Genomic DNA, 14,345 nt, shown 5'->3' on the forward strand with positions numbered 1-14,345 from the left:
TTTTTAATAGCTTAAAAGCAACATCTGCACCTTTGGGCCCGTCTCTTCCATTGTTCTTTAAAGCATCTGGCTGTGCACTATGCAATGCAAAATTCAGCCTGAGCAGACCTTTGCGGGAGATTCAGCTATCTTCATGCTGTAATAAAGCTGTTATGCCAGAAAAATGTAAAAAAAATTGGCAACTTATTGAATCCGTAGCAGCTTCGGCCTGTGTCAGGAGAAAACTCCTGAGTAAGCAACAATCCAGCTGCCATAAAATATGTAAAGAATCGGGATGGTACAAGCTGTTAAATGGTTGGTATGACATAGAAACAATTGCCCTCGGGAAAGGGAAAATTAGCTATTGAGATTAGAGGTGAGATTGTTTGCTGGCATCTGACTCTTGGCACAATATCATTCCAACCTTATGATGGCATAAAGTATGTACCAGGGGCCTAATCTATAAATAACGCAGTCAGGCCCATACGAAGCAGATGAAATGCCTAACTCCTATTCAATTAATTTGCAACTTAAAAGCTCCTACACTGCAATGCTGGCTCCAGAGCCTTACCTCATGTGAATTGGCATATCTCCATTCAGTCGAATGCGGCTGTGCTGGTTTATATCAGCTGAGGATCTGTTTCTGAAGGTGATGCTCTTTAGGGAGCATGTGGGTATCTTGGGAGGAAAAACATTTAGCGGTTAGAGCACAGGGCTGAGAACAATTCCTGGGTCTGCTTTACGTTTTTGTCACTGGCTCACCATATAATGTAACATTGGAGAGCCATCGATTTTCAAGGCCAGACCTAGAATATGGGTGACTTTGGCTGGAAACACAAATATTGAAGAGCTGATGTGGATGCAAGCGAGGGCCACATTTGGCTGCCGTCTCAAATGAGGGGTGGAAAATGAGGCCAAGTCCCCCATTCTTCGGTCTCTGAAAGCAGTATCCCTTGGCATCATTCCTGCTTTGTGCTCATCTTCCCTAACTAACAATCCTTCTGCCAGTCAGCAACTGGTTTAACGTAAGAGAACAAATCATTTGTTTCGGAGTCATAAAACTGCTTGGCACAAGAAGCATTAAATAGTTGGTGAATACTATCCGAGGCAGATCAATCTCTCTGAGCCACTTAGCTTGGCCAAACCTGTCTCTCCATATTCTTGCCTGTCAGATTTATCCCAGAAGACAGAGGGGGGTGGGGGGTAACTTTCCCACAACCAAGCCCCATTCTCTAATAGCAATAAAGCAATTCCAGTGGGCTTAGTTAATTGAAAGAAAAATGCCTGTGCCCAAGGGGTAGATGTGGTCAGGCAATAGATAGCTCCCACGAGCCAAGTATGTTCTGAAACAAACCAGCTAATTAATGGGTTGGATCAGTTGTGGAGCGTATTTCAGGAAAAGAGAAAATGTTGGTGTTTGTGTGTTGGATTTTCTTTCCTTTTAATTAATTGTTACTTATTTTATGGCGTGATGGTAGTGCCCGAGAGCTCCAGCCGAGAGCGGGGACCCATTGTGTACAAACGTGTGGTAGGAAACACTTCTAGCCCCACAGACCTTTCAATAAATTTTGCTCTGATGGAAGCACAAGGGCTTGACGTCAGCAAAAGTGCAATTTAAATACAGAGAGGGGGGTTCACTTCACTGGTTTATGGTACTGAAACGGGCTTTCCGAAGCAGGCATTGATGAAGACCATCCTTTGGAGCTACTATGCTTAAATAACAAGCAATGGGAATATACATTGCTGCACTCAGGGCCTTTCAACACTCCTGGCCTGAAATCTTCAGAGCTGCAGCTGAAATGAACTGTAAAACTCCACCAACTGCAGTGCGGTGTTTCTGGGGGCACACATGGTGCAACGGCCTCACCATCCCATCATGCTTGTTGTGGGTGGCATGTCACACAGTAGGAAACAACAGCGGATAAGGACTTACCTCCTCTGCTTGGCAGTGCGGCTGAGGCAGGAACTGGTGTTTATTTTTTAAACTGAAACAATGGGAAGCATTTCTATGAGAAAGTTTCAGCACTTCCCAAAGTTGATGTTGAACCTGCTGCATTAGGTATTTAGATAGAGGTAATCACTCTAATAAGCTCATGATCTAGCAATTACACTTCCTAGAGTATTTGCAGTATTTCCAGTGAGAAGTGCAAGCACTAAGGATAATTGTATAGCAGAAGCATATTTTAAGGGTGTTAAATGCATACAGAAGGCAGATGCATAGGAAGCCATGTTAAGGATCCAATATCTATTTTCTTGCAAAGCCACTGTTTTATTGTTTTACAGACTACAATGTTGTACTTCCATTTCTCTTGAAGTCAGGATGTTTTATTGTGCAGTAAAAATGTAAAATAGCCATTACATCACTGTGTGTTTTGACAATTCCTCTTTACAAATTTGCATTACATTATTCTAGACCCATTTTCTCAGTTTATACAATTCAGCTTAATCAAAATTGTTTTGCAAACTACTTCGCAGAGAGAGAGAAAAAAGAAGGGAGAGGGAGGGAGGGAGGGATGGATGAAAGGAGAGAGAGAGGATAACCTAGGAAACAAGTATGCCAGTTTACAAAAATAGACTAGAACATTTGGAGATTACAGGTATGAAAAAAAGACCAGCGGTGGAGAATATGAACTAGGGTAGCCTATCTGAAGAACCAACACTTGAATAAGGAAGAAACTAGATGGATGAAGAGATCTTTTTTTAAGTATTCCTTAATGACAAGGTAAAAATGGAAGAGAGACTAGAACGTGCTCCGAATCGCTGAAATGTTCTCAGATGTGGGTGGAGACAGCAAGCACAGCAGAAGGCCAGCGTTTTTTTTGACTGGTGCGGTGGGCTGTGAATAGCGTGCTCGGAGTAGGGGGTTCCTTGGGGAAAGACAGGCCGAGTGTACATGGCTGTCCTCCTCCCCCCGGTCCAACGAAAGGGCAGCTTTAAATTCCACGCGGTTCCTGCTGCAGCGTGCTTGGGGAGCTGCTAGTGGACTGTGACTACCTAGTGCTGTCCTACACTTTGCGAAGACAAAACCCCAGGCTAAAGCAAGTGCTATGAGGAGAGCACAGCTCAACAGCCCAGTTCACGTGTCTCACAACGGAAGCAGAAAAGCAGTCTACATGCACGCTGACTGACCAGATTTTTTTAAATGCTTCCTGATTAAAACCCAAATGCCCAAAGTCTTCCATCCTGAAAGGATCTGTCATACATAAAGCACCTACATTATTGCTAGAGCCAAAGTTAACATTGTCAGAAAGCCAGCTAGGTCTGGTGAGCAGTTTATATCTGTGCTGGGTCTGAGTCCAAGGTCTGCACCTCAGAGGACTGTATAAAGCACAAGCAAATGAGCTCTGCTCAGTGGTGCCAGGTCATTGTTTGGAGGCACCGTCCTCCCTCAGGCCTTGAAGCAGCTTAGGGCGAGTGGAACAGAGAATGGCTACAGCACAGCAACTCCCAGGGCTGCTGTTGTACATGGAGGATTTGCTCATTGGATGCAAGTTACTGTGGATCTGCTGATCCAGCCTTTCCTGAACACTCCCTTTGTCCCCCCAAAAGGGCACAGGCCCCACATCTATGGGTGACTTAACCCTACACTAATTAAAAGCAGACAACAAAGGGCTAAATTCTGTTTCACCCACTAGATGTCTTGGGTGTAGCTGCTGGCAATGTCCTGGCTTGAATGGCAAGGACCAGGGAGGCATCCTATTTCACCTGGAGAGATGCACAGTTCTCAACTTCTTAAATACACTTTCAACTTCCCTTTGCAGAACGACTCAGCTGTGTCAGCCTGTCATCCTAATTTCCTTACAGTAGAGCCCCACATCTTGGTCCTGACTGTCAAAAAATACTGTTTTCCTCTGGTATGTTCGTCAGCGCTTCTGCAAAGTCTATGTTCCTTATTTGTTAGTCAATACCTGACATATGTACACGTATAAAAAGAGCCACAGGAATGACCGATTGTAGAATCAAACAGTCGACAAAGCAGCCATCGTATTGAGTGCTGTGAGCAACACAGTTTTAAGAAGTCTTGTGCTGCTTGCGTACAGAGAAACCTGCTTGTAGCTTCCCTAGCAGTCCTGGTCCTTTTCAGCCACCCCTTTAAATCATCACCAGGGTTTCCAGAATGATTTTGTTTTACTTCTACTTAAAGCCCAGCTTCAAGGAGGTGACTGATTTCTGCTGATCCTGGAGGTGGTTTCACAGGTTTCATTGTACTTGAAACTTCACAGCTTCCACAGAAATATTCAATGCGTATGTGTACCAGTTTAGCAGAGTACAAAAGTGAAACGGTTTTCATTCCTGCATAATTATGCTGACAGAAAAGAGTGTCCTCTACCAGAACTGGGGTCAACAACTTTCCAGACCTCGTTTTTTCTAAAGCCGAATCATTAACTGCCATAAAAATAATGGTAAAAAAAAATCTGGGCTTCAGTATTTGTAAGAAATTGTCATAAACTTCTGATAGCAAAATACATATGAAATCTTTTATAAAAATCATACACTCAGTAGTTACACAAAAGGCTTCTGTGTTACACCTACTAGCTTTGGTAAAAAAGCTCGTCCACCAACCAGTGACAGAAAGTTCCTCTGGGAATTACATCCAATGTGCCCCTCTCATGCTGCTGCAAATGGCAATTAACTCAGTTCAAGACAATGGAGTTACAGCCACATATAACTGAAGACAGGAGAGAATAAGGTCCTAAAGGGACAAAGGTAAGGTTCACCGCTGTACCCACAAGCTGGGCAGACCCTGTGCACTAAACAAGTCCTTCGGGATTTAAGAGGACTTATGTATGTAAAACACAGACCTTTTGCAGAGGTGAATTTCACCCATGAAACTGATCCCACATAAATCAATGACACAACTCCCTTTGAGTTCAAGCACAGCAAGATCAGGTGTGATATGCTAGACTACAGGAAAGCGCGGTCTTCTGATTATTGTGTAAGAATGAGTGAAACTACTATCTACCAACAGACATCCTCAGCTCCTGGGCTCTGCTAGCTCTCTGGTGTCGTCTTCCTCATTCTCCTCTGAACAGGATAAGCTCAGCGCGCTGATTACAGGATGGATCCATGATGTTGTCTGTGTTACATGGCTGCAGAGAAATGAGAACTGCCATTAGCAACCTAATAAATCTTGGAAACAGGCAACTCCATAAGGATGCTCCGCCCCTTTCCAGAGGCCCCAGCATCTTACCAACTGAGACTGCCAAGAAGCAAATTCACTAATTCCCAAAGGGGTAAATCCAATGAGAGGGAATGTCCAGACCGAGCAGAAAAAAGTCAAATGTGGGGTCCCAAACTCAGCTGTTTTGGAATCCCTATGCTAACAAATTGCCCCAGCTACTCACATGGGCACAGGATGCAGACTGAGCCTTCAGTGATGCTATTCTAATAGCTGGAAGAGTATCAACAGCCTCCACAAACTTCATTAATTTCTATTCAGTGCGTTTTGCAGGAGTTTTCCCAAAGTTTTAGGTGCTACAGAAAGTTAACTAGAATGCAGTACTGTGGTTTTGGCAATCAGAATGGAACAGGACCAGTGGTTACCATTTATGAAGTAACAAGAACTGGCTCACTCTAGGAGGCCTAATGTACCATTGCTATTAGACAATTTTTAGATGTCTATATTTAACAAGAAATATGCTTAGAGCTGCATGCCGAACCACTGAAGAATTAACAGTCATATTTTACAGGCACTTTATGTTTAACCATGAGTGTGTGCACATACGTATTTACAAACCTGGCTTTCTAAAGGACAGCATCTTTGCCTCCTGTAGAGGGTAAGGGGGATGTAGAACCAGGTCCCCACTTCTGCTGGCTGAAAGGCAGGTGGGTCCTTCCTCTTCCACCACCATTTTACTCCCAGCAGGTCCATGCATGCAGTGATTCTGTTCTACCACAGGGCAGAACAGAATCCCAAACTGTGCACAAGTGCCACAACCTGCAGTTAGGTTGCTGCAAACGTGCCCCTGAAGCATGGAAAGCTAAACAGGACCAGGCCCCGTGTTCTTTATCCAAGCACCCCTACCAGAAAAGGAACTCAGTCATGCTAAATCCAGATACTATATATCACATCACAGAAAGATCCATATGATTCACACAGGTTATTTGGGAACAAAATAAATGTATGTTCCCCAGCTACTTTAGGTTTTTTTTGCAAGTGCTGTGGCTAAAGAGCTTTGACACAAACAGTCGCATGGGATAATCCTAGATTTGCTGGTTCCTGTGTTAGAAATGCTTTCTCTGGTTTGCGTTACAGGGGCATCTGTAGAAGTGAGAAATTCCAATCTACTTGTAAGCTTTGCCTATTTGAAGGACCTCTGTCCTTTAAAGTGAGAAGCTGCTGTCATTATGAAAGGGCTTTTGAAATGGCAGCGAAGCAAATTCCTAGAGGTAAAACTTTCCCCGTTTGCAAATGTTCTTGTGGCAAAGATCCATTCAACCACTTTTCAAGGGCACTTGAGTAGATTTTACATGTACTTAAAGCTTTTTGTTTTCAAGCAAGTCATCCTTGTTGGACAGTAGCCAAGTTTATTGTGAGAAAACAGAAACATTTAATCTGGGAATATGTCAGCAGTTTATTTAGTCTTTTTAATATTAGCAAATTGCAAGGCAAATTTTATAGCTTGTACAAACAAAACAAAAGAACACAGGCTTTATTTTATTGGCAGAGAAATGGCAGCGAATTATTTGAATCCCATTATAATTACTCTCCTTATGGCTCTTCCTTCCCAGCATCAATGCAAGGAATACTTTCTTTTACAGAGAGAATTTAGGGCACTCTCTTAAGAAAAGCAAATGTCTCAGAGACGATGTAAGGATGAGCTGAGGCAGGATTAGTTTGTGCACCTTTGCCAGACTTTGAAAAACCCAGTTGGCGCTAACACTTGCCTCAATTGATACAACTCACCCATTTCAGTTGCATTAGTTGAAAAACTCCCCAAATCCATGTAATGCTCTGTAGCTTTTCTTTTCATGCTACTGTGTAGAGAAGTCAGAAGGGGTGAAACGGGCACATCTCCAGGATCTTCCTGACTAAAATAAAAAGCCTCCAGCCCACGCATCTAACCATCCACTGTGAGTTGTGGATAATGAAATCTTGTGCAAGGCCTGTTTGCTTGAGGTTTGTCCAGGAGTCAGGATGTAACCCTGAACCATCAATCAGCCAAACCTCCACACTAAGCAGACTCATTTAAGTGCCAAATGAGCTCTGCCAAATAGGATTCAGCTGTATTTAAACACAGAGAGCCAAATTCTCAGCTCAGGTGAAGGCTATTGCTACCCGGGTGAATTGTGTGGTGTCGCAAAGGCAAATCGCTGCTGCTGTAGGCACAAACACAGCAACAATGGCATCTGTCTTCCTCTCGCTCTTAATAACCGCCAGCCCACCCTGTTTAACATGCAACAGTGATCTTACAGAGCTATTCACCTTCTTCTCCTTGATTTTGGATTTCCCAAACTGAACTGGCAATGCAAAATGCAGGAGCACTTAACTCAAGATTACTGGTGCTTGACAAAGCTTTAACTGATCTACACATGAACGAAAATTATTGCAAAACCATGTGAGCATTGCAGCTCCTGCTGACTGCCTTAAGGCCAAGGACTGAGGACAGGAAATCACATTTCAAAGCCTTAACCTTTGATACTTACACTGTTGCTACTGAAACACCCTGGGAAAGAAAAAAAAAAAGCAGGTAGGAAAGGTTATTGCTCGCAGCAAATGTGTAGGCTGCACAATTTCATTGCCTTCATCATCCAGTAATACCGGAACATTACACTGACTTCCCTCCCCGATACCTTGTACAAGCCCTATTTAGTTCTCTACTCAGGCTTCCAGGGGCCAACCCTGATATTATCATCCTCACACACACTCAACCACCTGACTGTGGAAGCCCTTGGACACAGCCAGGGGGTGATGTGGGGATACTGTACCGGGATGCATGTCGCCTGCAAGGGGCGCAGCATGCTGGGGAGCGTGCTGCAATGCTATGCAAAGACCTTGGAAGTGGGTCAGGCCAGAGAAGAAGTGGAGCTATAGCCCTGGTGTCAAAGCTATGTGTATAGTACCACAGCCCACCACCAGCATTTGCCCTTTCTCTTGCAAGCAATCGCAGTCCACAGTCTGTTTGTTGGGCCATGCACGGCTCTGCAGGATTTGGCTTAACTGCTCCCTCTGTCTCCTCCTGTTCTGTCTCTTCTTTCAGTCCCCGCCACAACCCTTTATGCTCTGAATGACATCCTGCTTTGCATACACCAGTCACCTTCTTCTTCCTCCAAATCATGGAGGAAGGACATGGACCGGCGAGGTACAGCTGCACTGCTTTATCAGCTCCATCTCCATCCGCCTGGGCAGCAACTGGCGGATGACATCAGGGCAAGGTGACCCGACACCAGGTTTAAGGGCACCCAGGATATGCCATGATGAGAGAGGATCACTGGACGAGAAAAGCCCGGTAGTAGGTCGGGCCAGCAGGCTCTAGGGCTGCACGGTGCATGCAGGGCCAAGGCTCGGCCACAGCAGCTGTGGGGAACCAGATTCCCCCTTCTCTGCCTTCCCCCACCCTTTCCCTGGAGAGGGCACCAGCGGGGACCGGGTGTTTTCTTTCTTTTTTGCGTTTGGCATTGTCCCTCCTGTTTAGCAGGGAGCCTCACCTGAGCAGAGGAAGACCCAATGGACCAAGCTTAAAGCAGGGCCCAAGGGCAAAGGCTGAGAAAGCCCTCATTTACTTACCTGTCAAGACGTCCAGGAGAAAGGGTCAACCGACCCTGGCCCCTGACTATGAGGGGAGTATTTGTTTCAATCTTCACAATTTCTTCTGGTTAGTCCTTTTTACAAGCAATGCTTCATCAGCCAGCAGGCAGAAGCAGCAGACACGATTACCTCCCCAGGTGGCAATGGGGTAAAGGGCCAGATGATGCACTCGCACCATTTTCTTTTGGGCTGCTAGGGCTGGTGCAGAGGCCAGGAGCAGCAAAGGACTGGCTTGGAGTCACCACCATCTATGGTTGGCAAGTGGACAGGGTGTAGGGGAGGCAGAGCGCCAAGTCCTTTGCACCCACACATGTGAGTAACCCCATGGGGAGCCTGTCGCGTACATCACTGGACCCTCCCAATTTTTTTGTACGACCAAGGAGTGGCAGGAAAGAAGTGGCGGTTCCCACCTGAGGCTCTTGCAGCCTAATCATCAATTAGGCTGTGGGTATGACACCTCAACACCTGCTGTTCCTGACCTCCTTGGAACAAGTTTTTTGGGCCAGCAGATCCAAGAATCATAGCTTATGTCTAGTGAGGTGACCCAACAACAAATGCAAATGCATGCCAGAAATATACTTGCTCCATTGCTCTTGGGTTACATGCTGCTTGAGGTGCTTACACAGCACTTCACAAATGCAAAATAGACTGGACTCAGTGTATAGATTGTACGCCAATATAGTTACTTGCATGACTTTTCTGAGATCAAACATCTTAGCTTTGAGGAGCCCTTTGCCTCTCTCCTATTAAATGCATTTTGATTTTGCCTTGTAAATCAACCCTGGTCTCTTTGCTGATAGCAGTGCTCCCTAGTGGTTGTGAAACAACACTGACTCTTGGAGTTAGCATACATGGCTGGCCCTATCAAGATTTCTGTTATGTTGGTAGTCTCCTATGAAATGTCAGTATTTGGAAGCCAGGTGCTAAATAATGGAGTCTCAACCAATGAAGAGAAACTGCAAATGCATTCTTGAATGTTAACTGCAACAAACTAATGTTGGTGGAGTCTAGAAGGAGTAAATCGTTTTTAACCATAGCTAATGGTTTTCAGCTCGATAGGGAGATTAGATCAAAATTAAGTGATGGATTCAAATTGGGTAAGTACAGCAAGTCAGCCTTCAGAGAGCTGCCAAAGACAATTTCCAGAGATTCTAAACCTACAAGAGCTTGGGAAGTTACTTTTTTTTGTATTTATCAAAACCAGATGATTTGAGCTTAAAATACACATTCTTCTCTCTCTTTTTAATATCTCTAGTTTATTTTTTAGCTGGTTGGGCTCTCTCCCAGGACTACAATTTTATAAGAAACACCTGCACAAAAGGCAAAGCATACGAGTTGCATTTTAAGGGACTGGTCCTTTGAGGTGCTGAGCAAGTCCTGGACAATGTTTTGGTGTGATTAGCTCTCATGGGCTCTAAAGAGGCAGAGGGCATTCATCACCTCACAGGATGGGTTGCTAAGGTGACATAAACAAACATCTTGTGTTTCTCTCATGCAGTGTGGGTTTAGCTTGAATGACAATTAATCGTGGATGGCTATAAAATGAAACTCCACAAGACCATCCAAATATTCATTCTTTGATTAAACCAAGTAAACTGTAGTCTAGCAAGAAAAATCTATAGGCAATTTTGTAAGACACAAAAAAGAATAGTTATTTGCCTAAATTCTACTCTTTAATAAAAACACGAATCACCTAATCTAGAAACAAAGCACTAATTATAATAAGATGTGAGCCAGGACTGAATAAACCCAGAGATGAAGTGATGAGCTATCTAACCTTTTCACTTTTACAGCAACCATGTATATCCCCGCATCAGCAATGTGTGAGTGTTATCACTCTCTGAGGGCTGTTCAGCACCCTATACCCAATGGCTTGGAGGGTGCCAGTGTACAAGTATCTGCCAGCACAAAAGGCAAAATCCCTTATGCGGCAGTTCCTTCACTGTTTAAATCCTTGGCCTTTGCTGAGAAGAAAAGTGGTGGTCCTGCCCTGCAGGGTTAACTTACTGCAGTTATGTCCCAGGCTAACCTTGTAATCTGGATTGTCTCTGGGGCTCCCAGCCTGGCAGCTGCACAAGAACTAAATAAACAGTAGGAAAGGAAATTAAATTCTGGGATGCATTAATAGAGGAACTGGGTCTTCCACCCCAACCAACTCCAATGAGGCTACGTTCTTCTCCTGCTCCCTTCCATATGTACCTGGAGAAGAGTGTAGGACGTTAGGAGTGTTGCCTCCCTTGCCCCTGACAACGTGGAAGCTAATGTACAGTGTAACAGTCTGCAGTGAAGAGTATCTGAAGAGATTTACTGTTTCTACCAATCCTTGAACATGGCATTACGGTGAACAGATGTTAGGGAAAGCCCCCAACAGCCTAGTCAATGAGGAAGTCATTGTTCTCCAGGTGTTACCAGGAACCTGGTATTTCTGTAGGCTCTCTTTGCTTCTAGTGATTTCCAAAGATCTATATAGGTCTCAGTGGAACCGCAGGTTAAAGGCTGAAAACTTTAAACCACCTGTTCTATAAGGTGGCAAATCTGGCCCCAGCAATGGAAGAGTTCCCAGCATTTTGAACTTACCATGTTTTCAAACCCTTAAACAGAAATAACCTAGAAGAAGAGAATTTGGCACACAACCATGGCTCCCTAAAAGTACAGTCACTCCACTGAAGTGCAAGAGATTGGAACATGTTCTAGAGATTTTAGTTGCATCTACCACCATATGTGAGAGAATAAGTTAGCTCCCAGCATTCTGGTAACAGAAAGGAAATGTAAAGTGGTCCCGTGCACCAGGAAGTAGGGTACCTACAGAGGATGAAAGAATTTCTCTCCATTCTGTTGCCCGATATTTAAAAACAGCCTCTCCGTAAAAAATTACCCAACCAGAAGCTGCTTAAAGTCTTAACATTCTTGTATTACAAACTCCTGTTATCATAAAAGCCAGTGCCATGTTCCCTAGTCTTACCGTTAAGGTTATTTACTTTACAGCAACGCAAAATGAATTCACTGGAAATCAGAGTAAATGCAACCAACACACGCTACAAATTAAACTACTTTCAAACTTTGGAAGCATTTTTTTCCTTTTTCAAATAAGTGCATTCTATCTACCTAAAATCTGTTGTACATTTTTGCATTGGCAAAGTGGTCTTTGTGTCTGGGACTAAAACTGCTGTTGTGGACTGCTAGAAAGAAGCCTTTTTTTCATCTCAGAGGTGACTGGGTGTTACTGGTAGATGCTGTGTGATTCTGGGTATCTCAATTTTTAGATGCCCAATTTATGACCCAGTTAAAAGGCCTGTGGTTTAGACAGGTGGTACTTAGCACTTTTAAAAAAATCAGACCCCTCTGACACGTCTCAGTGTGGGAACTCAAAAATTAAGGAATCCAAAATGTTGTAAACCTTGGGCTGACCCGAGGTTAAAGCGTGCACTTTGTAGCCCTTTGATTCCTATATAAAAGTAACAACAACATTTAGCACTTAAATAAATCCTACTGTCCCATCTCACTTGGCAAATCCTTGCAACAACCTTGGCAACTATATAAATCTTCTCACCTGTATTTTGCAGATGGAGAAGCTGAAGGTGAGAGGTTAAAGGAAATATTTTTCAGAAGTCACCTCTATATTTTGACTGCCAAATTCAGAATGAGAAGAGAAGGGCTTGATTTTCTGAGCTGCAAAGCACCTCCACATTCAAACTCAAAAGAGCTACTGTGCCTCTGAAAATCAGCTCTGATGATAGCTGAATTCAGCCCTCCAAAGCTGAAGCATCAAGACTGGTTGCTTCTGAGCATTTTAGTGGGATTTGCCCAATGTTACACAGAGGATTAGGAAGAGGGCTTGCATTAAATCTTGGGAGACACTAGACTGTAACCCCAAAGTCAATCCAGCAGCTCATGCTGCCTTTTGCTATACAGCTCACACATATTAGCCTTGATGGCAAGTGCTGAAATCTCCTTTTAATGAGAATTAGAGCAGTTCTGCTAATCCTTAATCTATAAAGACAATATCACATAAGAAAGATGCTATGGCTATTAGGAAAATAACCTCTGGATTCTACCATACAAGATGATCTTCGCTAAGGTGCTGATTCTTTTTGTTGCCTCGATCCAGACAGCAAAACAGCAGTGATTCTGATGTGCTGGGCGCCCTCTAGTCACACTGAAAAGCAGGGCTTGGGTGTACACAAACTAGGGGGATTCTTACCTTGAGATGCACTGGAAATGTGTGGGACAGGCTCATCCAGGGAAGTTTCTCAGCCTGTAGCGCTGCTGTTTCAACTGAGCATTCAGTGCGTATAGCAAGTGCAATTCATTTTCCTTTTCAAAGGATACCGTTAAGCTCTATAGCTATGTTTATAGTCCAGAAGTGGTCTACCCATGAGGTTGCTAATGAGTTCAGTCATTAAATCACAAACAGATTTTTATAAATGCCTGGCTTTCAGTAAAACTAATGGTGATATTCCCCCCCTCCCCTCCCACAGACTGGATATTTCTAATTCATTTGATGTTATTAATTATATAAACATGATAGCAGTAATAGAGTGCTTGCTTTCAAGAAGGCAGCCTGATTTATTGGCCTTCATTACAAAAGCCACAAGGACATTTTTTGTACTGCTCACTGTCTTGTTTCTCCGTAATATCTCTGAGTACCTGGTTACTTATCTATCATAGACCCATATTGCATTCTTAGCTCCACTGGCTTGCATGCAAAATAACTCCATTGCTTTCACTGAAAGTTTTTTTTTCAGGATTTACCAGGTTGAAAGACAGTGGGCTGTAACCCTGAGACAGACACTCATCTGGCTTTATGAGTTCCAACAGAGGAAATAAATGGTCAAAAATACTGTGGAGTCCTCAGCCATCTGTTCCCCTCGTCTTCTCTTTACTGCACAATAGAGAGAGAATTTTCAGCCATTGCTTCAGTTAACAAGATACCAGTGCCTTAAGGTTTCAGAAAGCAGGTTAGCCAGGAGGACTGGCAATGTTTCCTCCTTGTCCTTGACAGGTCTTTAAGTGGTTTGGACACTGTGTACTGCTCTTACAGTTTCAGAGTATATTGTAGGGTTTCTGTTTGTCAGCTGGGACTATGTCAGGGATTATCGCCGTCACCTCAATTCCAGATTGCTCCGATAGCTGGAGGAGACGGGGTTATACAACAGTGCAAAGGACAGAGGAGGCTAACACCTGCCAAAGTACACAGCCATTTGTTTGTGCTACAGTGCTCAAGATAAACTTCTGGTTTTTGGGTGAACTACAAACCCCCTTCCAAAAAACAAACCCAAAAAACCCAACAACTGCCCCTCACCCGGGTATAGGCACAAAGCTAATCACAGGCTTCCATCTATCTAGACAAAAAGATCACAAGAGATTAATTTGGCAATTTGCATCTTGGTTGCCAAGGAATACTTATATAAAGCAAAGGTTGTTTCTTCCTATCTTGAACAAAATGCTCATCTAGTGCAGCGCTGAAGAACTGAAAGCTACTTCTATTAAGCAGCCAGAAAAGATGGTGTTTACAGGGGCAAGCTCCACAGCTGGTCCTTGCAAATATTACACATATGCAAGGAGTGGGTGAGAGTGGGAGGGAGAATAGCAAGGCCCTACCTAATTTTAGGTGCTA

The 14,345-nt window shown here is 43.8% G+C and overlaps 1 protein-coding gene across 11 annotated transcripts in view; it reads right to left on the reverse strand.

Annotated features, from left to right (window-relative positions):
• Window positions 1-2,282: 2,282 nt before the first annotated feature.
• STXBP4 (syntaxin binding protein 4) overlaps window positions 2,283-14,345 on the reverse strand; it is a 129,523-nt gene continuing 117,460 nt past the window's right edge. For all 11 annotated transcript variants that reach the window (XM_059732084.1, XM_059732077.1, XM_059732078.1 and 8 more), the window contains one exon: window positions 2,283-5,069. In XM_059732084.1, coding sequence (XP_059588067.1) covers window positions 4,995-5,069 — 75 coding nt within the window. In that variant the 3' untranslated portion in view covers window positions 2,283-4,994. The remainder of the gene's footprint in view (window positions 5,070-14,345) is intronic.

The sequence above is a fragment of the Alligator mississippiensis genome, chromosome 8, assembly GCF_030867095.1.
Source record: "Alligator mississippiensis isolate rAllMis1 chromosome 8, rAllMis1, whole genome shotgun sequence".
Taxonomy (NCBI): domain Eukaryota; kingdom Metazoa; phylum Chordata; order Crocodylia; family Alligatoridae; genus Alligator; species Alligator mississippiensis.